At 32.8% G+C, this 26,686-nt stretch overlaps 2 protein-coding genes across 2 annotated transcripts; both read right to left on the reverse strand.

Annotated features, from left to right (window-relative positions):
• Positions 1 to 25: 25 nt before the first annotated feature.
• On the reverse strand, positions 26 to 9,329 carry LOC143046054 (uncharacterized). Its single transcript, XM_076219022.1, has 7 exons — positions 9,230 to 9,329; positions 8,378 to 8,545; positions 6,434 to 6,578; positions 4,322 to 4,441; positions 2,863 to 2,917; positions 2,247 to 2,609; positions 26 to 1,114 (listed from the first exon to the last, which is right to left on the reverse strand). The coding sequence occupies exons 2-7, from the start codon at positions 8,485 to 8,487 to the stop codon at positions 1,041 to 1,043; spliced, it is 867 nt and encodes a 288-aa protein (XP_076075137.1). The 5' UTR covers positions 8,488 to 8,545; positions 9,230 to 9,329; the 3' UTR covers positions 26 to 1,040.
• A 4,894-nt stretch (positions 9,330 to 14,223) lies between these two features.
• LOC143046836 (uncharacterized) lies at positions 14,224 to 25,217 on the reverse strand. Its single transcript, XM_076219897.1, has 7 exons — positions 25,045 to 25,217; positions 21,133 to 21,210; positions 20,765 to 20,909; positions 17,993 to 18,101; positions 16,086 to 16,179; positions 15,056 to 15,133; positions 14,224 to 14,400 (listed from the first exon to the last, which is right to left on the reverse strand). The coding sequence occupies exons 1-7, from the start codon at positions 25,174 to 25,176 to the stop codon at positions 14,224 to 14,226; spliced, it is 813 nt and encodes a 270-aa protein (XP_076076012.1). The 5' UTR covers positions 25,177 to 25,217.
• Between the last annotated feature and the right edge of the window lie 1,469 nt (positions 25,218 to 26,686).

The following is a 26,686-nucleotide window of genomic DNA, read 5'->3' on the forward strand; positions in this document are numbered from 1 at the left end:
AATGACAAGATATCAAAATTAGGCAATTTTTTATTGTTTTGTACAAGAAAATTAAAGCCCTTGTGCCAATAGGCAAAACAAAATTTAAAGATGTAAATAATTATGTCTACAGACTAATTAATGTCTTCTGAACATCTGAACGGTGTTATTTTTATACCCCCGCTTTCAAAAAAGGGGGGTATACTGTTTTACCTCTGTCTGTCAGTCCGTCCGTCAGTCCGTCCGTCCGTCAGTCCGTCCGTCCGTCCGTCCGTCCGTCCGTCAGTCAGTCCGTCCCATGAAACTTTCGTCACATTTTTCTCAGGAACTACAATGCAAGGATTTCTGAAATTTGGTTTCGAGATTTATATAAGTCAGCTATACCGTGTGATGCGTTTTCAGATTCATCACTTGACAACTTCCTGTTTACCGAACACTTGCATATTTTTACACTATTAATATTATCCACTTGCGGCGGGGGTATCATCAGTGAGCAGTAGCTCACAGTTTCACTTGTTTATATTTATAATACTTTTTGAATTTCGAATTCAAGAGACATAAAAAGAGCCCTTATCGTACCCACTTAGAAAAAAAAGTTTTACGAATAAAAATCATTGAACAGTAGCATTGATGTGAGGTGTTTTTTGTAGTTTTATAGCTACTGTCCGTCTATATCAAAAAGAATGTCATCGTTTACTCATGTCTATAATAGGCTGGAAAAGCAACACAGAAACCGATTGCTGATGAAAAGAAAGAAAAAACCCAAGATATAAAAAATAAATAGATGCGGCTTTATACGAATAGGACAACTATGATCCGTTACATTCCAAAGTACAAATGTTGTAAACATGTAAACGTTGCGTCTTTCAACATTGAAAAATATATAGTCATAAAATTAGTTATAAAAGGTCCCGGAATAACAAAATAAGAAGGAATTCAAAAGAGAAAATGGCCAATTTTAAACTTTAACATTAATTCAGAAGCAATATCACCAGTTCTTTAATTATCTTTATGTAGAGACCCATAGAGGTATCTTTTTGTTGCATAATTGTTTTCCTCATTTATATGAATAATATCCACACAGAGAGAAATACTGTAGCGTATTTGCTTTTCCACAAGGAACTGGCCGTAGAACCTAAAATGAAATGATAAATTTAATGTTTCAAAGTGAAAAGGAAAATAAATTTTGTAATGCACTCTGCTTTGAACACGTATCTTTTTATATAAGTCGGTTAAAAGCTCATCAGAGCTTATGTTTGTCTATATTTGAATACCTTGCCGACTCAAAATAAAGCTTATTTATATAACTCTTATGTAATTTTTGTGAGAAAAAAAAGTATTAAAAATACTGTAATGAAAACGAATGGATGCCAGTAGTAGAACAGGAATTATTCACATTCACAATCTCATAAATTCATAATGGATTTATTGGGCGGATCGTGTTGATCAATTTTTAGTTTTGTGTGTGTGCTGTTTTAGTTTTTTACTTCATCATCTTTTGATATCTTTAGTTTTTGACCATGGCTCTGTCTGTCCTTCGACCCTCTTCTGTATCATCTCACTTCTCAAATTTGACACGTTTATTGAGGCAGTGTCTTCCAACTTTCTTCAGATTTATACAAATAGTATCAACTATGTCTCTGTTTTCAATTTGAGCAATATTTTCAATAGAAAAAAGTAATTTTATTGGAAACTAATTTTGAGACGACAGTAGTTTAACGGTGTTCAAATGTCATTAATCCGTTAAAAGAGACAAAATTGGGAACTTGTGCGTACATATGCTACTGATTTTCGGTCATAAAACTTTATACAATACTCAGATTATAAAACGTGTGCTCGTAACACCGAATCCAGTATTTTGATTGGTTCATTTTTGAAACTGAGTACCATAATCGTAACTTATCACTGCAAGCCTGTATTCTGAACCTAATATTTCAAAGGTGTGATACATGTGTTTAATGCATGAAAGCATACGGATTTTGATTTACCTTTCATTAGTTTCCATGTATTATATAGATAAGGTCAGGGAACCCTAGCTGCCGAAATCCCGTTGTAATAATTCATTTAGTCCCTAGTTGAAATGATTGTCAAAAGATTTCGATAACAGGCCATAAAAGAATGGTCGCAATTAATTAGAGAAAACTTCATGTACCTAACCTGATAATATAAAACCATGCAACAATTTGATAGCTGAATTAACCTCATTATTTATCACTTTCTTAAATCTGAATTTCATGTCATGTACTATTGAGTAAACAAAATCTTACCCAAATCTTCTTCCAGTGTGTCTGGTGTGGATGATGTTGGTGTAATAGTAGTTGTAGTGCGTTCTGTAGTAGATGAAAGCGTGCTCTGCGATGTTGATTTTAAAGTCGAAGTGGTAGATGGTAAAGTGGTTTCTAATGTCGTTTCCAACGTTATAGTGGTAGGTGAAAGTGTCTTCATTACTGTTGTTGGCTCTTCTTCAGTGATCATGGCTGTATTCATTGTACTTTCACACATTTTACAGCATGAATTCTGTACCCATGAATCATTCAAGCAGCGGTCGGGGTATCGTTCTATGACTTCAGTGCAGTTCCATGTCTCGTCACTATATACCGGAACCGGCGAGTCTCCAAATAAGCAGATGTCTAAAAACAATTATATAATTGTAGTCTTGCGTAGCATATCGCCATAAATGTTACTAGTATTGTGTTACTCCTTTGGTTTCTTTTTTTTAAACTAATGCTTGAACTTTGATCCTTTCTTCCAGAGACGGAATTTCAGTGATGTGCATTTTGGCTAAATTTTTACATAATCTTCTCTAGTTTATTATTTTTTCTATTTTTTTATTTATCAATATCAGAAATAAAAGTTTTAACACATGTATTGGTTGATATTTACCATTATCAACTTTTGCTGCTTCTTCGTGTGTGATACATATTCCCCTGATGCACCACTAGAAAAATATAAATAAATTCATTCTTGACTTTTATACCAAAGCATAAGTTGAGAGATCAAATAAGCATACTGATAAGCAAAGAAGTGTGACCACTTTTTCATATATTTCAGAGATAAAGATAAAAAGATGTTTTAAAAAATCCTCGTGGAATTTAAACATACAAGTACCATGCTTACTTATTTAAAACATCACACTTTTTTAATCCTTGCAAAGTACTACACAGAATTTAATCAAACTTGATCTTTTCAGCTGATTCCATAATTTGTTCATTTGTTGTGCTGTTTCTCCACTGTACAAGGTTAGGGACGGATTGGGTACCGCAAACATGTTTAACACTCTATATGTGCATGTTCTAAGTCAGAAGCCGGTAATCGGCGGTTGTCATTTGTTGCTATATATTGAATTTGCTTTTCGTTTAGTTCTGTACATAAATCAGGCAGTAAGATATCTCGTTTTATTTTTTTATTTTTGTAATTTCTAGGAATTTTACAGTTCACTTTCCGGTATGTGTTTTGCTCGTTGTTGAATGTCTTACGGTGAGATATAGTTGCTAACTTCTATGTCGTATTAAATTTACCATTTTTTTTTCCAAATTGATTTGTCTCGTCTTATTTCGTTCAAAAAGTCTTGATCGAATTAAGCCATATATGTACAGATTATTCTACAGGGTATACAGTTTTTCGTCTTTTATTTTCATTTTATTATTGTTTCCAATCATGGAGAAGTTAAAGAAAAAAGAGCTTTCGTTTGCTAATTTAGACCACAATTAAACAGCTCACCTGAGATTACTCCTCGGTTTATGGAGCTGGGGTTTGTGTTGCAAAGTCTTTAGTAAGTCTAAGTTGTGTTTTGTTGACTGTTGTTTGTCTTTTCGTGGTTATTTTTTTGTTTTTTGCTATTGCATTGTTAGTGTGGATTCATTCATTTCGTGGGTATCAATTTTCGTGGATTACTGAATACTTGCATATAAACTCATCATAGATACAAGGATTAAAATTCTATTTACGCCAGACGCGCGTTTCGTCTCCAAAAAACTCACCAGTGACGCTCGAATCAAACAATGTTTATAGGGCAAAATAAAGTACGAAGTATTCGTGTATATTTAATTTCGTTATTTTACCAATCTCTGTATACAAAGCCTATTGAAAATATATTATTCGTTGAACATTTGAATTCGTGGTACACCTGTACCAAAGAAACCCACGAAAATTGGTATCAAACGATAAATGATAAATCCACAGTAGTTTTTTTTCACCTATGGGTATGAAAAACCTTTGCTTCGTTAGCTTCTTTTTTATTTTTAATTATATTTTGTTTAAATCCACTTATCAATATTGGGCAAACTATTGTGTCATTATTTACTAGTATTTCCCATTAGTTATGCCATAAGTGCAAACTTACCTTCCCATCTCCACAAGGTGTTCCATCCCCAGGTACAAACCAATGACAGTATCTTCGATCATTTGGATTCAAACAAGCCATAACATTACATATCAGACTGAAGTTTCCTGCATACGAACCCTATTATATTACCAATATATTTGATATTTAATCAATGCATGTGATTATAGGGACAAATCATCCAAACATCTTTTAATTATTTTTTTTCTTCTAATTTTGGAAGTGCGAGTATTTAACCGTTTACTGTTTGAACCACCAGTATTAACCAGATGGTACATACGAACGATACCTTTGCCATCTGATCATCTGATTACTTGTCTATAAAGGCAGCAGCAGTATACCGCTGTTCGAAAGTCATAAATCTATCCCTTTCATGAAATTCATATATCTAACAACATTCAAACACGAGCTAAAAGTTTGGATACAAATGTATATGGTCTGCTTTGCTAAGATTAGTAGGATAACAAGTCGACTGAAACTGTATTTGGTTAAAGAACACACACGCAAAAAAAGGAAATCGAATAAAAGCAATCTTTGTTTATTTTGGGTAAATGATCACTTCCATTTGTACGAAGATTGTGTAATAGTTATACACCGAGGGATAGGTGTCTTTTTTAAAACATGAAACCCCGTTAGTCACCTTTCTTATCTTCGTTCAAACTTTGAAAAGTGAGTATATTTTGCAAATGTCAAAGTTGTTATGTATATTCCCGTTAAATCCATGTGCTAATATGGATCAGCAGGTCAAGTTTTGACTGTTTCGTGTACTAGTATTCTTAGCACAAACCAAAAATGCTACTTTTATACAGTTGTCAATATGGACAGGTATCAACGGACGACATTTTGTGACAAGCGTTGAATTTGGTAGAAGAGAAAAAATATAAAGGCAATATCAAAGTACTTACGTGTATAAAAAAGGTAACCATAACTGTATTTTATATCTTACGTTTTTATAAAGAAAAAGCCCACTCTTCTTTAGACTGAACAAACATTCATATTCGGACATACTAAGGAATATGTGTGTCTGCATTAAAAACCCGACTACCAGACACGCTCACATACAAAGATAAAAAAAATAATATTCAGGAACTCCAATTTCGGGGGGAAATCAGGGGCTGATCAAACTGGGGGTTCCAAACTCAATAGAAAAAGGGGGTCTAACCATTCAAATGCATTGATCTTTTAGATAAAAGTATGGTCCAACCCGCGGAACCCCTATCACCGGACCGGCTACATGGTAACCGGGGTTGGGGTGAACGTTTCGCCCCCGAGGGTATCACCAGCCCAGTAGTCAACACTTCGGTGTTGACATGAATATCAATAATGTGGTCATTTTTATAAATTTCCTGTTTACAAAACTTTGAATTTTTCGAAAAACTAAAGATTTTCTTATCCCAGGCTTGGATTACCTTAGCCGTATTTGGCACAACGTTTTGGAATTTTGGATCCTCAATGCTCTTCAACTTTGTACTTGTTTGGCTTTATAAATATTTTGATATGAGCGTCACTGATGAGTCTTATGTAGACGAAACGCGCATCTGACGTACTAAATTATAATCCTGGTACCTTTGATAACTATTTTCATGCTTTAAGACTCAAATATCTCATACAAACGTAGTAATAGCTAGCTTGTTAAGATAGTCGGTAAGATAAATTCATTTCAGTCTTGGTGGCCTATTACGATATATACGGGGTTCGTAAATTCTATATGGGGCTCGAGCTATATGGAGTATATGTCGTATTGAAAAATAAAGCGCTCCGGAGATTTATAAGTTACGCTAAACTAGTAACACTTCCATAGTAAAATCTGTTGAGTCATATCCGTACATTTCAATTCTATAACTCATACATTTGGCCGAATATGAAAACTTGAAATAAGAAAATATAACTCGACAAGAATTCTTGAGTACATAAAATTGAGAATGGAAATGGGAATGTGTCAAAGAGACAACCCGACCATAGAACAGACAACAGCAGAAGGTCACTAATAGGTTTTCAATGCAGCGAGAAATCCCCGCACCCGGAGGCTTCCTTCAGCTGGCCCCTTAACAAATATTGATACTAGTTCAGTGATAATGAACGCCAATATATTATGTCAAGATAATGTTATACCCTGCATAAACCTGATCCACTACCCATAGTGTTGACGCATTGTTCATCAACATCATAGAACTGTCCTGGAAGTATATTGTTGTACTGGTTAAATGCACTTTCATTGTAATCTGGACCAAATGTCTTTAAGCAGTTGTCTCCATCGCTATGGGAAAAAAACGTAAACTGTTATTTAAAATAAAATACATATACCCTCTTTTAGAATTCAGGAATGGCAAACATTTTGGATTCTCATAACATTTGGAATGCTTTATCTACAATGTTTCACCATGTATTCTTACTGTGAAAAAAAATGGAAAGTTTAAAATTGAAGAGCTGAAATCATTTCTTTTGTCGTTAAATTTTGTTTTCAACCGACCATCATTGATAATTTCTAGATGCAAGTCAAAATATGAAGTAAACGAAGTATAAGACAAAGACTTCGTATTGTCGTTAAAATTGTTTAACATTTGTCATTTCGGGGCATTGTATAGCTGACTATGCGGTATGGACTTTGCTCATTGTAGAGGTCCGTACGGTAACCTATTGTTACTAATCAGTTTCTAGGTAATTTTGTCTCTTGTAAAGAGTTGCCTCATTGGCAGTCGTACCACATTTTCTATTTAAAATAAATTCCCTTTATTTCAAGTTAGATAGGATAGATGCACTCAACATTAGTAGTTACAAAACTTTGAATTATTTAGTGAGAGAACTTCATCCATACAGCGGAATGTGAATTTACAGGATAATAGGTTTTCTTCAATCTTTTTAAGAATCTCCTGTACGAAGTAATATCGTATGAAGTAAGTAACAGTTGGATACCATACATAGGAATGCCAATCTTGTTTTTATATTTTTGTTTTGGTAATGAACGCGTCAGAGTGATTTTAACACAGTACGATTCATCACACTCTAAGTCAAGACACTTGTATTTTCGTTGGCCATTTTGTTTTTTATTCAGAATGATCTTCAGCTTTTTAAAATGGGGATACTTGTTCAAAGGGTAAAATAGTCAAATGTTGTGATACTATTGTTAGAGGAAGGAGACTTAGATTTTATATACTCTAACATATCAATGTATTTCTTAATTATTAAAACATATTTCACGCCACCCCTAAAGTATGTACTATCACAAGATGCTAAAATTTAGAAAGAGGTTTTTTAGAACACTTGGAAGAACGTGAACAATCAAGTTGTTTGTAAGGACACTTGTATAATTTAGGTATCCGATACAGTGAAGGAAAATCAAGCTCGTCGTTTTTGGTTGAATTGTTAAAGAAGAACATAGAACAGACCTATGATTATACAGGTATTCGCCTGGGTAATTTGCAAGTTACACATATAAGTTCGGAATCGAAGGCTGACCTATATGATTGCAAGAAAAGGTTTTGAGATATATTTAATCTAATTTTCTCGGCCTTTTCATTTATCATGGAGCATGAAATTGTGACCTATTCCAGCAGCTCATCCCTACCACTCAATACATAGTAAGTGCCCCTCCCCCCCCCCCCCCGAGCTTTTTTCCTGAAAATTCGGTAACTTATAACAGGGATACTCGGGCTAACGCTGTAATCCGAGTAAATTGTTAACACAGCAGATATGTAATAAAATATATTTTCCTTGGAAAAATAATAATTAAGAATCCAATCAAATATTCATTGATTTCATACGCAAAAACGCATTTTTTTAAGTTCTATTCAGCGCTTAAAAGTGGTCATGTGGACTGAATTAGGTAAATAAGTTGTTTGGCAAGAATGCCAAGCTACTCTCCGCGTACTCTGGCTTTTCCCACCAACTAAGATGTAGTATCGTGCTGAAAAAGGCAACGATCATTCAATGAATCATTGTTTGTTTAACCGCAAACAAATAAATATATGTATTATCTTTAGTCATTAAACTAATCTATTTTAACGATAAGAAAAAAAAGATGTATTCGATGCTTTCACTGAGCTAAAATGCAATTACCTGTCAAGTAAGTCTATATATTCAGTAAAATAATTAGTTGAACAAGAAGAAAACTTCCAAGAGTTTGTTGATAAAGTTATATTTGTTTTCGGAGTCCTTCCGATGCCCATTACATTATGAGTTTCACTTAAACAATCGTTGTTCGTTCCATCATGTTCGGCCCCAAGGCTATATTAAAAAAACATAAATACAATGTGAAAATATTATCTGGAAGTACATAACTTTAAATTCAACATTACAAATAGTATATCTTCATACTAAAGAAACCCGTAAATATTGTGTGTTTTTGTTGTTGTTGTAAATGTTTGTATTGTTTCATCATTATTAATTACTAATATTCAAATGATATCTATGATGAATCCTAAACAAAAACGAAATGTTAGATATACTTTAAAAAAAATCTGTGTTGATCACAATGTTCAGCTCTTGCTATAAAATACTTATATTAGAAACAAATTTTCCTTGTAAAAAACTAAAATATATTCTTCATATTTCATTTATATATCTAAATCGTATCTCTTTGGCCAAAATGTTGTGAAAGGGATGGACAACAACAAAAAAACTTTAAAATTATTAATCGATAACTGTTCATTGTGTATCATGATTCTAACATCATCTTCAAAGGTTCAGAATTATTATGTTTTGATCCTCATATTCCTGTCAATTTAAACCAAAATTAGCTCGTTGTAGACGACAAACATACTTTTTCTAACAATCAGTGTACTCTATTTCTGAATTAAGACAAACATTGTGTTTGAGATTGCAATCATTCTTACAGGATGGAAAAAGTATGGACAATTTGTTTCTATGTTCGCAATTAGGGTCGTAGTTTTTTTAATCCACCTCTTATACCTGTGCGCTACTTCGTGTGCTGCTGTGCCTATTCTGTCAAAGGCAAATATGTCTCGAACAACCGACTGGCTTAATGTTTTACAAGCAGTTGCAAAATATGCAATTCCTATAATTAAAAAATAAACTGATAAATAGTTTACGTTACTATAAAGCACTCAGATCTTTTTATAAAAATCATTGTGCAGTTGAAGTGGGTGGATGGTTTTATCATTGGTTAAAACTATACACTATCATGTTAGATTTTTAAAGTTTTTCATTTGAATAAAATTATTTTATACTGAATGGGAATGTGCATTGCTGTACGGCGTGTCTCGGTGTTTTGTACATCAAACATTCATTGATTTATTTTCTATGTTTCTCTTATGGTTATGTCTAATCTTCTGTAGATAAAATAATTATGAAATTGCCTTTCAATATCATCATTGTCATGAAAATCCTAATATTGTAAAATAATTACATAAAGTTCGAGAGTGCATGTTAGCTACCTAAGCGTGTCACTGTTTTTGATATCCTATAGTATTTGTCGTTGATTGAATATGGTCGTTGTTGTTATGTGGTTTGCATGTTGAGTCAACTATCATATTATTTGTTTGTGCGTTTCTCTATTATGGATGTTCTTGTGTGTGTATGTTCTTTATTTCTTTGACTTAGTGTTTTAACGATATTTTTTATCATTGTCATAAAGCGTGAGGTTTGGCATGCCATGGAACTAGGTTAAATCCACCATTTTTTTCTTCTTAAAATGCCCTGTACCAAGTCATGATTATTGCAGTTGTTATCAAATAGCTATTTTCTATGTGTGTTTTCGTTTGTTTTTGTTGCACTTTGATGTTCCTGTTGTTCCCTTTTTCCTATTACAGTGATGTGTTTCCTCGTTTTTTGTCTGTAACCCAGATTTGTTTTTTCACTATCGATTTATGACTTTTGAACACCGGTATGCTACTTTTGTAAAATTGGTACTGGACAAAATAACTCAAATATTACAGATTACAGATTACCTTAGCCATTTTTGGCACAATTTTTTGGAATTTTGGATCCTCAATGCTCTTCAACTTTGTATTTGTTTGGCTTTATAAATATCTTGATATGAGCGTCTCTGATGAGTCTTATGTAGACGAAACGGGCGTCTGGCGTACTAAATTATAATCCTGGTACCTTTGATAACTATGGCAAATAAAAGAAAACCGACATCGATAAAGGCAATCCCGCATCATGCTTTTTATGTATGTCCCAAGTCAAAAGCCTGTATGTCTGATTTGTTTTTGTATAATAAGGTCGTTAGTTTTCATGACTTAATTGTTTCACATGTTCCATTTCGGGGCCTTTTATTACTCACTATATATAAAAAAGAAGATGTGGTATGATTGCCAATGAGACAACTATCCACAAAAGACCAAAATGATACAGACATTAACAACTATAGATCACCGTACGGCCTTCAACAATGAGCAAAGCCCATACCGCATAGTCAGCTATAAAAGGCTTCGATAAGACAATGTAAAACAATTTAAACGAGAAAACTAACGGCCTTATTTATGTAAAAAAATGAAAGAAAAACAAATATGTAACACATAAACAAACGACAACCACTGAATTACAGGCTCCTGACTTGGGACAGGCACATATATTTTATTACAATGTGGCGTGGTTTCGGATTGTCTAATTGTTTAGTAGCTCTATGAGGCATATATTTGCTTACCAGTCACAGGCACTTGTCTCAGGATTTTTTTTCCCTATATACCTTTATCTAACACAATTAACGTTTTTTTTCCTATATACCTTTATATAACACAATTAACTCGCGATTTAGAAAAATGTCAGGCGGTGACGAAATTTCGTTTTATTCCGATTTCTCGGCTGTCAACCCCACTAAAACTTGTTATGTCGTAAATCTTAATTGATTTATATATACAATGGTGTATAACACGCCTACTTTTGTTGTCGGAATTATCCGTAGCAATCCTACCCAAGTATGTCAATCGTAATTATTTCGTCTACCTACACAAAAATGGCAATAAACGTCTCGCAGCAAATGATTAATTATAAAAATTGGTTCAGAAAAATCTGTTAGTTTTCGTATGAATAGAACTTATCATCCAGTTAGTAAAATTGTATTAGATACCGTGAAAAAAATTTAACAAGTGTTAATTGTGGTATGTCTAATAAGTTACAAATTTACCATAACGTCAATGTCATTCAGACTCTCTTTTGAATTTACGTATGAAATGAAACAAGACCAGAAAACTCCGAGAATCATTTAGACGTTCACATAAAATTGACCAATCGGAAACCGAGATATATAGAGACATGACGCGTTTATTGCCAATCCATCGTCGGTAGACGAAATAATTACGATTGACATACTTCGGTAGGATTGCTACGGATGAATCCGACAACAAAATTAGGCGTGTTATACACCATTTTGAAGATAGATCAATTAAGATTTACGACATAACAAGTTTTAGTGGGGTTGGCAGCCCAGACATCGGCATATAACGGAATTTCGTCACCGCCTGACATTTTTCTAAATCACGAGTTAAGTACCTTGTGTTATATAAAGGTATATAGGAGGGAATCTGAAACGAGTGCCTGTGCTACCAGTTCATCATTTGATGTGTACTTGTCCGATTGACAATCAAACATTATTTTCTTGAAGATTTTGTATTTCATATCTACATCTGCTTTTAATCATACTCACTTATTCAGTTCAAGACAAGTTTAAGAAAAATAACATACCCCATAAGCTCGAAATGCCGTATACCATAATATACCTAAAACAAAAAGATAAGTGACACCAGATTAATACACTCTGGTTCGATATAAAACATTACATCGGAAACTGGCACTGTTGTTACACTGATCCGTTTATTGCACACTGATAACTTATATATATATTGTCTTCCATTCCTTAAGAATAAATGGTTTTGTCTTAGATACCAGTAATCGATTCTATGATTACACAACAGCTATACTTCTGTGCTTGTTATGACTTTTAAAATAATGTTGTTCGCGGGTTAATGTCTTTATTGTAACTAGTAATGTTGGTGTTATTTTGCCTTAGCATTATGTTTGCCGCTGCAATTAAATATTCATTTGTTCAGCCCATATTGTATTTGTTATTGCCAGCCCACAGGCACTTTTCTCAGAACTGAGGGGCACTGTGTTGTCCGATCTCTGCGTCCTTCCATCCCCTATCAGGTTAACGTAAGTCGCCATGAAGTCTTGGTCAAATCAATTTGCAATTTGTTTCCCATGTTCAGTGTGATGTTTTCTTCCTACTTTGTGTGCCTTAAAGGATTTTGGAGTTCCTGACAAGTTATCTAACACATATCTGAATGTGCTATGCAGTTGTTTAGATATGAGCGTTGCTTCTGTATTTTACCGTTAGATTGTTGAACAATTATTTTCTATAGTTCTTTGTCAGAGGTAACTTATAATTTGTTGATATGAACTAGCACCTATCTATTTCAGAGAAAATAACGCGCAATCAACCATTAGCAAAGATTTCCACCAAAATCAGATTTCGGAAATTTCAGTGAGATGAGAAATTTTGATCTGCCATGTTGTTCACTGCTACTTTGAAATGTGGTCAATTTGTTTCAAATAAAGACATACTTGGCATTAGTAAAGTATTATCTTGTCCAGTAATACAGACACAAAATATCACATAACATTTCTTGGCATATAAGATAATAACAATCACTTGAAATTAGCAAATCTCATTTTCACCTTTTTTTCCTATGCAGTAACCATGCAACCTCGAGTTTCCAAAAATTCTTTAGAAACACCAAAATTAAAAAACAATAGCGCTTTGGAACATGGAATATTTTTGTCTCTAGATATACGAAGATGTGGTATGAGTGTCAATGATACAACTCTCGATCCAAATAACAATTTATAAAAGTAAACCATTATAGGTCAAGGTACGGCCTTCAACACGGAGCCGTGGCTCACACCGAACAACAAGCTATAAAGGGCCCCAAAATTACTAGTGTAAAACCATTCAAACGGGAAAACCAACGGTCTAATCTATATATAAAAACGAGAAACACGTATAAATTACATACACAAACGACATCTACTGTACATCAAATTCCTGACTTAGGACAGGTGCAAACATTTGCAGCGGGATTAAACGTTTTTACTCCTTTCGTATGCAACCGGTGTGACAATCTTTGATTTGGTGGTGTTACACTTTAATCTGATTTGTCTCTCGTGTTTTGGCCATTATGACAAAAGTGTGTCAGAAATCATATCTGATATTCTTCCTCAGTCATGATAACCTTCCATCATTACCAAACTGAACAAAGAAATAACACGACGGGTGTCGTATACGGTGCAGAAAATGCTTACCCTTCCGGAGCACCTGATTTCACTCCCGGTTTTTAGTGGAGTTCGTGTTGTTTCTTATTTATTATTTATAACTGTTGATATAAATGTCCCTTGGTTTTGTGAGTCTTTGTTTACTCCTTGGTTTTGATTGTTATTGTCTTCTTAAAAATGACGTCATTTATATCACGAATTGATTGTTCATAGTTCGTGCAATGCTGGTAAATGCATCTTTTAAAACAAATATAGTGCTTCAAAATTTGTATTCACTTATTTTAACAACTCATTCTTCATTAGGGAGCTACTACTTGAATTTTTTAGGAGGGGGCTAGGATGAAAAATATCGTTCTGCATTTTATTTTAGTTGTCATCTCTGTTCTGCCCTTTTTCACTTTATTCAGTCTTGTTTTATTATTGGTTTATCTTGGCTTTTACAAAAATTGTCATTCTCCCTTTTTATTTTGTAAAGTTGCTCATCCTGTCTTTTTTTACTCAAAGCTCCTTTCCTGCCCTTTTGCCTTTTATCAAATTTCATCCTAGCTCCCCTTCCCCCTCCCCTAATAAAACATTAATTTTACCTCCCTTCGAAATCAAACATCTTTATTACTTTTTCGTAATTTTAATATAGATATTATGATATGATAAGGTTAGTTTGGGTTCGAATGCTATTTTTGTTCTGTCGAGGAAAATATTACATACTTAGTCATAAGCATAGCATGATCATGGCTTGGTAGTCCAGGTGATGTGTTTATCCAAGTAGAGAAGTTACTTAGAGCTGTTTGAGAGTTTACTTGGCCATAGGAGTTGACAATTGCTTCTGTCCACGGTGAGTCGCCAATAGTCTGAAAAGGAGAGGTAATTCAAATAAAAATACTAAATGAGTAGGAAATAAAATTCAAAAACCATCATGTTCACCAAAATAATCTTTTTTCTTCATTCAGTACGAATACGTTTTTTTTTTGTGAGTTCTAAAGACTGCCATTACTATCATGGTGATTAGAAAAATAAATATATAATATTTCACAAAGATTGGAAGAATTAATATATTCAGACTTGAAATCCTAAATTATGTCAGTGTTGAAGTCTTATCTTCGTTTCAAAATACGTGTAATACACTCACAAAAAAATATTTCACATATTCTGTATGCGTATGTCTCTGTGTTTTTGTGTTAATAATGTGTTGATCCTGCAAGTCAGTGGAATTTTTCCAATATATTTCATGTCTGCTAATATTTTGGCCAATTTAGCGCTTGCCTTATGAGATGATAATTAACACCTATTGGTGTTTCTTTCAATAAACTTGTATAGGTTGCTGGGTAAATAGTCTCTAAAGTACACGGTTGACTCATATTCTTCAGATTATGACTTTTTAGAAAGACCCTAAGAGTTGGCTATTTTAGTTGTCAACACTTAGTCTATTTATAAACGACATTCACAGAGCTATATAATAGGCGATTTTGTTTATATTCACTCGGTATGTATTCTTCTGTTACCTACCTGTGTAATGATAATTGCCGACAACTTCATGTTTATGGTATAGTCCGTTGTCTGAATATTCTTGTAAATTGCATCCATCTATTAAGGTATTAAATATTTCATAATCTTCATTTATTACTGTATCCAAAAATAATAATAATAAGTAAAAATCATCAATGAGCAAAGCGTTTCAAAGTCAGTTATTTGTCGCTTGTTCATTTGGTGATGCATTCATAAGCTGTTGACAATGCAGAAACAGATTACTTAAAAGATTTCTCTTCACCATTTAATTATCAGTTCCGTGAATTGATTGGCTTATAAAATGGCTATATTTCTGGGACCTTGAAATCATCCCAAGTATTTGATGGGGTTAGTGTTCCTCGGTCTTCAGTTTTCTTTGTAGTGTTTTGTTAATTTTGCCATAGTACATTGTCAGTTTCTCCAGACTTATAAGATTTGAATGTCCATTTATTATCATTCGCCTTTATTTGCTTGGCAGAAGTGATGTTGCTGGTCTTTGTTTTCAGTCAAATAAGTATGCCGTTATGGATGGTTATTCAAAGTACTATGGTCAGAAATCAACTATCATCTTTGGAAAAGAAATCAACATTCCTTATTTTAAATATTTGAGCTAAGTTACAAATTGACTTCTGTCTATTGTTTGTTCTAGACAATCTTAGTAGCTTTAAAACATGATTTTTAACAACATCTTGTATCTAAATGAATGCATTTTCAGAACGTTTCCCTTTTGAAAACCAACGGCTACACCATCCAATCAAAATCAATTTGCTATTAAAAAAAAGAAGGAAAAAAAGTGCATATGTGGTCAACCTCGTTATCAAATTATATATCAAAATATTAGTAAAACAGAAGGACAAAACTGTGAAGTTATTATGACATACTTGCTGTTTTGATTTTTGTTTTCGTTAGATGTTCTAAAGAAAGCAGATCATCATATGTTTAATAACTTGTGTTACTAAAGTTAAATTTCGTTGAATCTAGGGCGAATATAGAACATTTGTGAACTTGCAGCAATGGCACAACATCTTACCCCATTTAGTAGAAAATAATAATACTGTTTTACTGCTTCAATTGCGTCCTCTTCTTTTTCATCCTCTGTTGTCTTTGTACTTTTTAATTTCCAGCTTAGCAAAAAAAAATATATTTTTTCAGAAAAAAGAACGAGATATGACCAATTTTTAATTCCGGCTTGCCATTTATTTTAGTATTAATGAATGGGTGTTTTTATAATGGCCCTGTTATATGTCCAAGGTCTGTAATAATGGTCGAGGAAGTCTGTAATGGCCCGAGGCAACGCCGAGGGCTATTACAGACATCAGAGGCCATTGTTACTGACCGAGGACATATAACAGGGCCATTATAAAAACACCCATTTCTTAATACATTTATTAACCAACTGATCAAAAGTGTATGTGTTGTTGCCAACTTGATGTACTCTCTTACTCTTTTAATGACAGTTTAGTTTGAAAAATAATTTGTACTTCAACATGATAAAGCTTTGAATATACCAAATATCCTAGATATTAAGTTGAAAGAGGTATGTGTTGAAAAACAGGATGAACAGTGATCCCTTTATATGGTTTTTTAATGTTGGTTGCTGGTTACTAAATTAAATAAAATACAAAAAGGAATTATACTCTATACAACTTAATTCGCCTAATTCTTTTATGTTTATATGTTTCTTGGTTGGACATATAAAGATCGTAGGGGTTGGAGATGATATTACACAAGCATTTCGAATAAACATACAGAAAGAGCATTTTGTGGAAGGAAGAATAACGATTAAAACATTTGTGTTTATCAAACATAATGAGACCATGTGTACGCAGTTTACAGCTCGTTTTTCACAATGTAATCTATTGGTATGAATAAAAAGATTGGGGTCTACGTTAATGAGACAGCAAGTTAATGACACCAATGATAAGAAAAAATATGGATAATTGTTTACGGTCTATTCATGAAAATAAAATTATAACATCTTAACATTTTTTTTAACACTCCCAGTTACATTTTGTCAGTACACACACTATAATGTGCAGTAAAACTGAGTTTAAAAGAAGTCCGAATCTGATGTTGAAAACGTTTTAGCAAAATTGATTGAAATTTAGCTGGCTTAGTATATTATTTGTCTGTGAACAATTCCTGGACAGTATCAAAAGTTCGCAGTTTTATAAGTACCAATTATTGTTCAAAAATATAAGTTTATAAATTGTTTAAAATAAGTTTTTACAAAACTCTAGTCTTAATTGACAAACAAAATCAGTTTATAAACATTTTTTATTCAACTTATAGTTGGTGTGTTTCCCTCGGATTTAGTTTATAACGCGGATTTGTTTTCTCTCAATCAATTGACTTTTGAACAGCGATATTCTACTGTTGCCTTTATCGACATCAAGCAAAAAATTCCAATGAAACCAGTACTATTGGTCTCTTGAACTTGCAGTGGGATGTGAGAGTATGTTCTTTGTTTAAGACCTCGCTGTTACTTTGAGATAAGGTATAGAAAGAATCGCCTTTTTGCTTTTGGTTTTGAAAAGTATGTGTAGGGTTTATATGTTACTAATTAATGCATCACATCCTTTGTCATTAATGATGTATAAACACATTAATTAAAGATAAAATACCAATACAGTATGCATATGCTGCGAAGATTATTATAGCTCATTTTAACAAAACGACTGTCATCAGTATCATAACTTGTAAGGAAACGTGTTTTCAAAATACCTTCAAAATGTAGTATTATTTTTTTCAGAACTTTGATAAATATTTCCTGTTTGTCTAAATCTTATTCCAGGAAAATCTATTTATATTTTTATGATTACAATTATATTGTATTGGGGGTTATTCTATATACATAAAAATGGGTATATTTTACTATAACAAGTAGAAATCAAAGCGAAAAATCAAAAGGAAGTTCATTCAGCTATGTCAACTTACTAGTTAAATATACTGTAATCTGTAACAATTAGTAGTTCAACATTGTGTTCATCCGTTGCCCTTTTTCTTCTCTTTGAAGACTTCCTATTTAGAAATGCTTGACTTTGATCTAAAATTATAATTAAATGTAAAATTTGTAAATTGAAATATTTAGAACTAGTCTACAAATATCTGTAACTAACTCTTCGATGCGTGTGCTAGCTTATATCTACTGCGAGATTAGTTACACTGAATTGTAGAAGTCAGTACAAATAAAACTTTCCTAAGAAATGCTATAAATAGATGCCCCTCAAGCATGCCAAATATTTCAATTGTATGGCAGATAAGATTACAAACTATACATTATTGCAATTGGGCTTTTTAAGTATTTGAATTCTTCTTTAACATCCCAATTTGAATGTTTGATACAGTTATTTAGATTAATCAAGTTTCAAGAAAAAGCTCCAAAGGAAGAAAAATGAAATAATTTAATTTAGACAATATTAGACAATATTTTATTGGCACAAACGCATTTACAATAAATGGTAATGACCGAATGGATAAACAATTTGCTATACATGGTAGTAAAATACAAACAATTATGTGTGTGTGAATAAACGATTAAAGGTATAATGAAAATCTATTACAATAGATTACTTCTTGCATTTAAACAATTTGTTACGAAAGAGGAAGATAATTTTAGTGCCGTATAAGGTGTATTATTAAGTATACGATTTATCTTATTTTTATCGCACAATGTGGATATACTTTTTCCTGTAATTTTGAACATTTTTAATACAAAAGTCTCTCTAATACTGGAGTAACCTCTGCAGTGTAGCAGCATGTGCTGTTCATTTTCAATTTCGCCACTTTTACAGATTTCACAAATTCTTTGATCTCTGGGCACTTTTAAATATCTTCAGGTTATGAGCACTAACCCTTAATTTACATAATGATGATCGATCTGATCTATTTTTTAAAGCATCAACATAACCTGCCCGTTCACTCATTTTGTAAACACTTTGGAAAAATGTTAATTTTGGAGATGCTGAAATATTTGCATGTTGTTCCTGAAAACCCTGGTCAATTAGTCTTTGTTTTATAAAACCAAACATGGGTTTAATAGTAAGGTTATCATTTGACAAATAAGATAAACCTAAGTTTTGAATAATAATGTTTAACCTTTTAACCCATGGGTTGCTTTTTTTTTTGTAGCATTATATATTTGGTGAACTAAACTTCCTTCTGAAGTGATTAAATGGTCCCAGAATTTAATGCAAGATAACATTATCCTATTTTTCAATGGTAGTCTTGCAAGTTCGGAACGACATGCTTCATTCGAGGCCTTACAGTGTACTCCCAAAATTTCTTTAATAAATTTTATATGCAACTTTTCATAGGCATCACTGTCTTTAAATGTCGAAATAATCCCCCAGATTTCGCTACAATAAAGGAGAATAGGGGCTACTAAGGAATCAAAAAGTTTTTCCAGAAGTTTACAAGGGTTATCTAATCCTATTGTTTTCTTTATTTTAAAATATGCTTTCCTAGCTTTTTCCATAAGCGAAGTGATGGCGACATTAAAACTGCCATTATATCTAATATTAATACCCAAGTAACAATAAGTACTAACTGTTTCTAAGAATTTGCCATTATAATAAAATTCGTTTAAAAAAGACTTTCCGTTTGAATTAAAAACCATTACTTTTGATTTCTCTGTATTGACTTGTAATTTCCAAGAAGAACAATAATTACTTAATGTATTGAGACAATTTTGCAAACCCTCTTTGCTATCCGATAATAATACAATATCATCGGCATACAAAAGTGCATTTAATGAAACATCACCAACTACAACTGGATCTGCATTGATATTTTCCAAGTCTTTAAGTATGTCGTTTATAAAAAAAATTAAAGAGAAGAGGACTCAATACATCTCCTTGTTTAACACCACAGTTTGATTCAAATGATGGGCTAAGACCATTAGAAAATTTAATTCTACATTTTGTATTAGAGTACATTGAAAATATTATATTAAAAATATGTTTTGGTACATTACTTTGAAGTAGTTTATGAAATAATCCTATTCTCCAAATTGTATCAAACGCTTTTCTAAGATCAATGAAAGCAGCAAATATTTTTTTTGTTTTTGGATTTATAATTGCTGACTGGATTTCAAGGAAATATTGGATTGTATTTTAATGGGGGAAAATAAATATTAATCAAGAACAAGAATACCATGCCCGCACTATTACATTTCACGTTCAGTGGATAATGAAGTATGGGTAACAATCTTTAATTGGCATATATATTTAACAGGGTAAATCAGTACATGTACAATGTGTTATAAGGAAATATGACCCCAAACTAACTATGTTTAAAATGTTTAACCCGTCTTACTCTGTATGTATGCGCCTGTCCAAAGTCAGGAGCCTGTAATTCAATGGTTGTCGTTTGTTGATGTGTTAGTTACATATCTTTTTTTTTTTTTTGGTACATATATTAGACCGTTATTTTTCTCGTTTGAACTGTTTTACATTTGTCATTTCGAAGCCGTTTATAGCTGAATATGCAGTATTGGCATTGCACATTGTTGAAGGCCGTACGGTTACATACAGTTGTTAATTTCTGTGTGTTTTATATAACAAAATCTTTAACCTGATACTGTTCGGGAGAACGGACGGAAGGATACGCAGACCGGGAAAAAACAACGATCCTCTACATTCGTAGGTGGGACCTATAATCTATAATTAATAAAATACATGTGATAATAATATGAAGATAACAACATACGGTTGTGAATAACTTCATCAAAAATTTCCTCTGTTGCTTGTTTATAAATCTCAAAAGTCATATTTCTGCTAACAGCAATTTCTTCATCTTTGGTATCTACAGACTGCATTATATATCTTTCACTTTCCTCTTGGAATACTCCTATCTTTGAAATTGGCGAACACAAAAATAAAAAAACAATGCACATTTGCAGAATACCGACTTTCAAATGCAATTATCTTCTTGTTTATTACGATTTACGTTTTTCGTTGACAAAACTGAATCATTAAATAATTTTTAAATAGACAATTTGTATTGAAAATTTAAAATTGAATTGATATTTTAAACCATTTTGTTGAAGAAAAAAAAATTAACACATTCAAACATACCATGGAGTTTCCGCTTTCCTGATCATTTTGTAACATTAGTACTGCAGATTTTTCAATATCTTGATAGAAGGCATAGTGCTAAAACCAAAAAATATTAATAATTCTTTAATAAAAACCATAATTGTTAGGTAAAGTGTTTAAAATTCTTTGTTAAGTAACTTGAACACATGGTGATTAAGCGTGTTTTATTCTTATTATTGAATATGTTCATTACCAGTTTGATACTGGATCCGAAATGTTTTATTTACAAAAAATTGAAAACAACACGTTTAATAATTTATTGCGTCCGAAGCGCTTTTCTGAATTTACCTTCATCAGGAACGCTCAAACTATATGAATTATTCCAAGTTGGTACCATTCAAGTAACGACTTGTGCTAATGGTGCAATTTAGACGTGACAAGCTACAACTTGTACAAATCTATCAAGAACAGGAATTAACCTTATGTTTTTTATGTTGGATAACGTTTGAGTTTGTCAGATTTTAAATACTTCCCCTTTTAGAATTTGCCTTGGAGTTCGGTTCTTTTGTTATATTTTTTTCGATTCCGTTGTAATTCCATATTCAATATGGCAATATCTTTAATCTGGTATCGTTTGTATCATGGCCATGTTCTTCAATAACTTAAAACGAATGAAACTGAATATGTTTAACGACTGGCTATAAAGCCCTCGCACGGTCGGTACACTAAATCGTTTACTAGGGACTGTTTACTTACCTTGGCTACACATAAAGCTCTCTAACAGTCGGAAAACTAAAACTAATTTTCATCCATTTATATAAGATTCTAAGGATCATACCATTATTGCAGAAGGGGTGTTCACTTATCATTGATATGGTTATATTTATAAATTTACTGTTCACAAAAGTTTGAATTTTGAAATACTAAGGCTTTTCTACCTCAGGCATAGATTACCTTAGCTGTATTTGGCAAAACTTTTAGGAATTTTGGTCCTTAATGCTCTTCAAGTTCTTACTTTATTTGGCCCTTTTAACTTTTTTGGATTCGAGCCGCCTCACTGATAAGTCTTTTGTAGACGAAACGCGCGTCTGGCGTATATACAAAATTTAGTCCAGGCATCTATGTTGAGTTTATTTACTACCCTTGAATTATAATCTAAGAAATTCTCTTCGAACAACCCTTTCAGTTTGACTTACCTAAACGTTCCCCACCAAATAGCATTAAAGAATTGGTGCAAATGAAAACGAAATTCATGATTTCTTCTGAATTAAGGAAGCCAATTAGTGCTTTATTTGGCCTTTTAAACTTTTTAGATTCGAGTGTCACTGATGAGTCTTTTGTAGACGAAACGCACGTCTGGCGTAAATACAAAATTTTTATTCTGGTATTTTTTCTTAAACATTTTTTGTTTTTAAATACTAAGGCTTTTCTACCTCGGGAATAAATTACCTTAAAAGCTGTATTTGACAAAACTTTTAGGAATTTTTGGTTCTCGATGCTCTTCAACTTTGTGCTTTATTTGGCCTTCTAAACATTTTTTGGATTCGAGCGTCACTGATGAGTCTTTTGTAGACGAAACTAGAATCTGCTTTAAATTCAAAATTTTAATCCTGGTATATATGATGAGTTTATTGCCATTTGATTAGGGAATTTCCGTTTTGAATTTTCCTCGGAGTTCAGTAAGTTTTTGATTTTACACCCACTGGGTCGATGCCACTGTTGGTGGAGTATTTGTTCCCCGAGGGTATCCCAATCCAAGTAGTAAGCACTTCTGTGTTGACATGAAATGTTATTGTTATGGTCATAATTATAAATTAGCTGTTCACAAAAGTTTTTTTTTTTTTAAATACTAAGGCTTTTCTACCACAGGCATAGTTAACCCATAGATGTAATACTACATCTATGGTTAATCTTAATAGCTGTATTTGTCAAAACGTTTGGAAATGTTTGGTCCTAGATGCTCTTCAACTTTGTGCTTTTTTTTGGCCTTTTAAACTTTTTTTTATTTGAGCGTCACTGGTGAGTCTTTTGTAGACGAAAAGCCGCGTCTGGCGTAAATATTTTTTTTTAATCCTGGTATCTATATGAGTTTCTTCATATAGAGAAAATCCTTAGCGTTTATTAGTAACTTATTGAAGCACTTTCCCATGTAGTGTCGTCAATAACATTTGTATATATGAACGTAAAGTGTATCTCCTTTTAAACGTTGTAACACAACCTTTTTATTTTTTTTCCTTATTATATATGGAATAAAAAGATATATCATTTTCGGAATAATCTATTTGAATTACCTTTAAAAATCACTCTTAACTTCACCCCTATCCATATTTTTTTTCAATTTTCGGCTTGACCACAAAACAAAGTGAACTTTTCGTCCTGGTCAGACGCGTCCAGTTAACGATGGCGTCATAAATAAAACATACACCATTAACACCACAGACTACTCTTGCTAGGAGTACAACTTTTTGTTAATAAGTTTTAAAAATGACAAGAATAACTTCAAAGCAACGCTGAACATATGTCGCGGTGTTACTTGTCTACACGCTCAAAATCAGTGTTATTAGGGATCCTTCGAGTAACAAAATGAATAAAAGTATTGATTTTAAGGCATATTCCATTTCTACTTTTAATTACGCACATTTTGATATATACATTTATATAGTTATCAATTCCGAAACTTCTAACAAATGCAATAAAGGCGAACTGGAAAGCAAAACCCGTATTATCACCAACACCGTACGCGACGTCTACAGTGTTTACTTCTTACCTAAAATAACTGCAACCTTTCTTCTTATTGTGGTAACGTAAAATAAACATCATCTTACGGTGTTTATATATCTCAACTTGTACGATTCGCTCGTGTATGTAACAATGTTTTAGATTTTAACGAGAGAAATTTATGTATTACTGAAAAATTATTACACCAGGGTTTTCGATATCACAAACTAGTCAAAACATTTACTAAATTTTATCATCGGTATAAGGACATCATTCGTAAATATAGCTCAACATGCAGACTTCTTATACGTTCAGGTATTTCACATCCAACTTTTTATGGAAATATTCTTTATAAGCACAAAGGTGTCAGTATTCACCCCAAAAACTAACAAAACCTTTGAATAGACTTATTAAGAAGGGATATAGTTACGATACTGTTGTCAGGTCATTAAAGATTGCATATTTTGGCGTTAATATTGATTCACTTATAGGGTCTTTGTATCGGAACTAAACACATTTATTCAAAAACCAGTTGTTGGCATGACACGGGTTATGTTCTTCTCATATATGTTATGATGGTATGATACTAAACCCCTAAAGGGAAGGATTGTGCCTGATGTTCATATGATGAAATCATAATCTTTCAGTCAGTTTAATTGAAGTCTGGAGCTGGCATGTCAGTTAACTGCTAGTAGTCTGTTGTTATTTATGTATTATTGTCATTTTGTTTATTTTTTTTGGTTACATCTTCTGACATCAGACTCGGACTTCTCTTGAACTGAATTTTAATGTATGTATTGTTATACGTTTACTTTTCTACATTTGCTAGAGGTATAGGGGGAGGGTTGAGATCTCACAAACATGTTTAACCCCGCCGCATTTTTGCGCCTGTCCCAAGTCAGGAGCCTCTGGCCTTTGTTTAGTCTTGTATTATTTTAATTTTAGTTTCTTGTGTACAATTTGGAAATTAGTATGGCGTTCATTATCACTGAACTAGTATATCTTTGTTTAGGGGCCAGCTGAAGGACGCCTCCGGGTGCGGGTATTTCTCGCTACATTGAAGACCTGTTGGTGACCTTCTGCTGTTGTTTTTTTCTATGGTCGGGTTGTTGTGTCTTTGGCACATTCCCCATTTCCATTCTCAATTTTATTGAGATAGCTCATTGTTAACTTATGTCAAAGAGCAACGGATAAACAAATATGTTGTCTCATTTCTGAGAAAAATTTACTTACTCCTTGATTCTGAGATTTCATTTGCTTCAGCTTCGAATTCTTTAGGCTCAAAATTGGCACTGATTCTAGGTCAAATCTGTCATTTCTCTGGAAGTTCAACTCTAATGTAGTGTTTAAAGTTGATAACTTCATTCCGTATGAGCTTGGATAATCCAAATCACCAGTGGTTTTGGCATTTTTTTCAAGAGAAACCTCTACCTCTACCTCGGTCGTTTCTGAAAGAATATATGGACAAATATTTTAAATTTTCAGTATTCAGTTTTAATAATATTGTATTGATTACCAATTCTTAATACTGAGTACGTAAAATGTTTTGAAAAGATAATAATCATCAAATCACATAAAAAGGAACTAGTCTGCATTCATCGCTTAGATTCCAGCTTACTTAAGGTTTGAATAGATGTTTGTTGAAATCTTTAGGTTGAATATTTTAAGAGAAGATAACTCAAAAGCATTTTGGCCGAGTTAATTTAAAAGTACTTTTCAATAATGTCTTATACAAGAACACACCCTAAAGAAGTGTTTTGTAACTTTTTCTTGCAATAGCCGAGTTGTTGAAGTCTCGCAGAATCGAAAGTGTCGACGGGTGCTACTTTAGGAGAGTAGGAATTGATTAATCTTCCGAAGCACCCGAGTTCAACATGTTTTTGATCGGTTCGTGTTGTACATTCTTTTTTGTTTTTGTTTAGTGATGTGTGGACTGCACTGTTTCTTTGTCAGTTTTCATTTCGTCATGGTGTTTCTTCATCTTGCAGTTTTTAATGGTCCCTATATCAGGGAATAACATTGAGAATGGAAATGGGGACTGTGTCGAAGAAACAACAACCCCACCAAAGAGCAAAATATGTTCGTAGATGGAATGATGCATGTGTGCAGAGCATTCTGTCCCTACGTACCCAACATTCCCGATCGTCATCCCAGTTCACCCACTTTGAACTTTGTTTAAGGGCAACAAAATGAGAAATCCAGAAAGTCGTGCCATTGATTATAAGGAAAATGTTTTAGTATGGATGAGTTTTCTCAAGATACAATTTTGAATTCAAAGTATCCAAGAAGTTTGCAAAGCATTTAACGCCAAGAAGTAGGACTATGGTGAAAACATTAGTTGGCAATAGTTTTGATAAATGATATAATTGTTATGTACTTTGCGTTGATAAATAAGCATAAAGCAGTATACTACTTTATTTATTCACCCTTTATTTTATCGATTTGTATTTACATTGTGTCATAGATCAAAATCCTTCGTTCAGTGTATAAAATTCACTTGTGTTAATAATGTCTATTGATTGAGTTAAGCCATTTCAATTGATATTTTATAGTTTGACTTTCTATGTTATGGTTTTATACTATTGTTTCGGTTAAGAGTAAAGGTTTGTACCTATTAAAACGTTTAAACAAAGGGAACAGTAGTATACCGATGTTCAAAACTCATAAATCGATAGAAGAAAAAAATCCGGGTCACAAACCAAAACCGAGGGAAACGCTGCATTTGTTTGCACCTGTCCTAAGTCAGGAACATGCTGATCAGTAGTTGTCGTTTGTTGATGTGATTCATAAGTGTTTCTTGTTTCTCGTTTTTTTTTTTTATATAGATTCGATCGTTGGTTTTCCCATTAGAATGGTTTTACACTTGTCATTTTTG

The sequence above is a fragment of the Mytilus galloprovincialis genome, chromosome 9 (genome assembly GCF_965363235.1).
Source record: "Mytilus galloprovincialis chromosome 9, xbMytGall1.hap1.1, whole genome shotgun sequence".
Taxonomy (NCBI): Eukaryota; Metazoa; Mollusca; class Bivalvia; order Mytilida; family Mytilidae; genus Mytilus; species Mytilus galloprovincialis.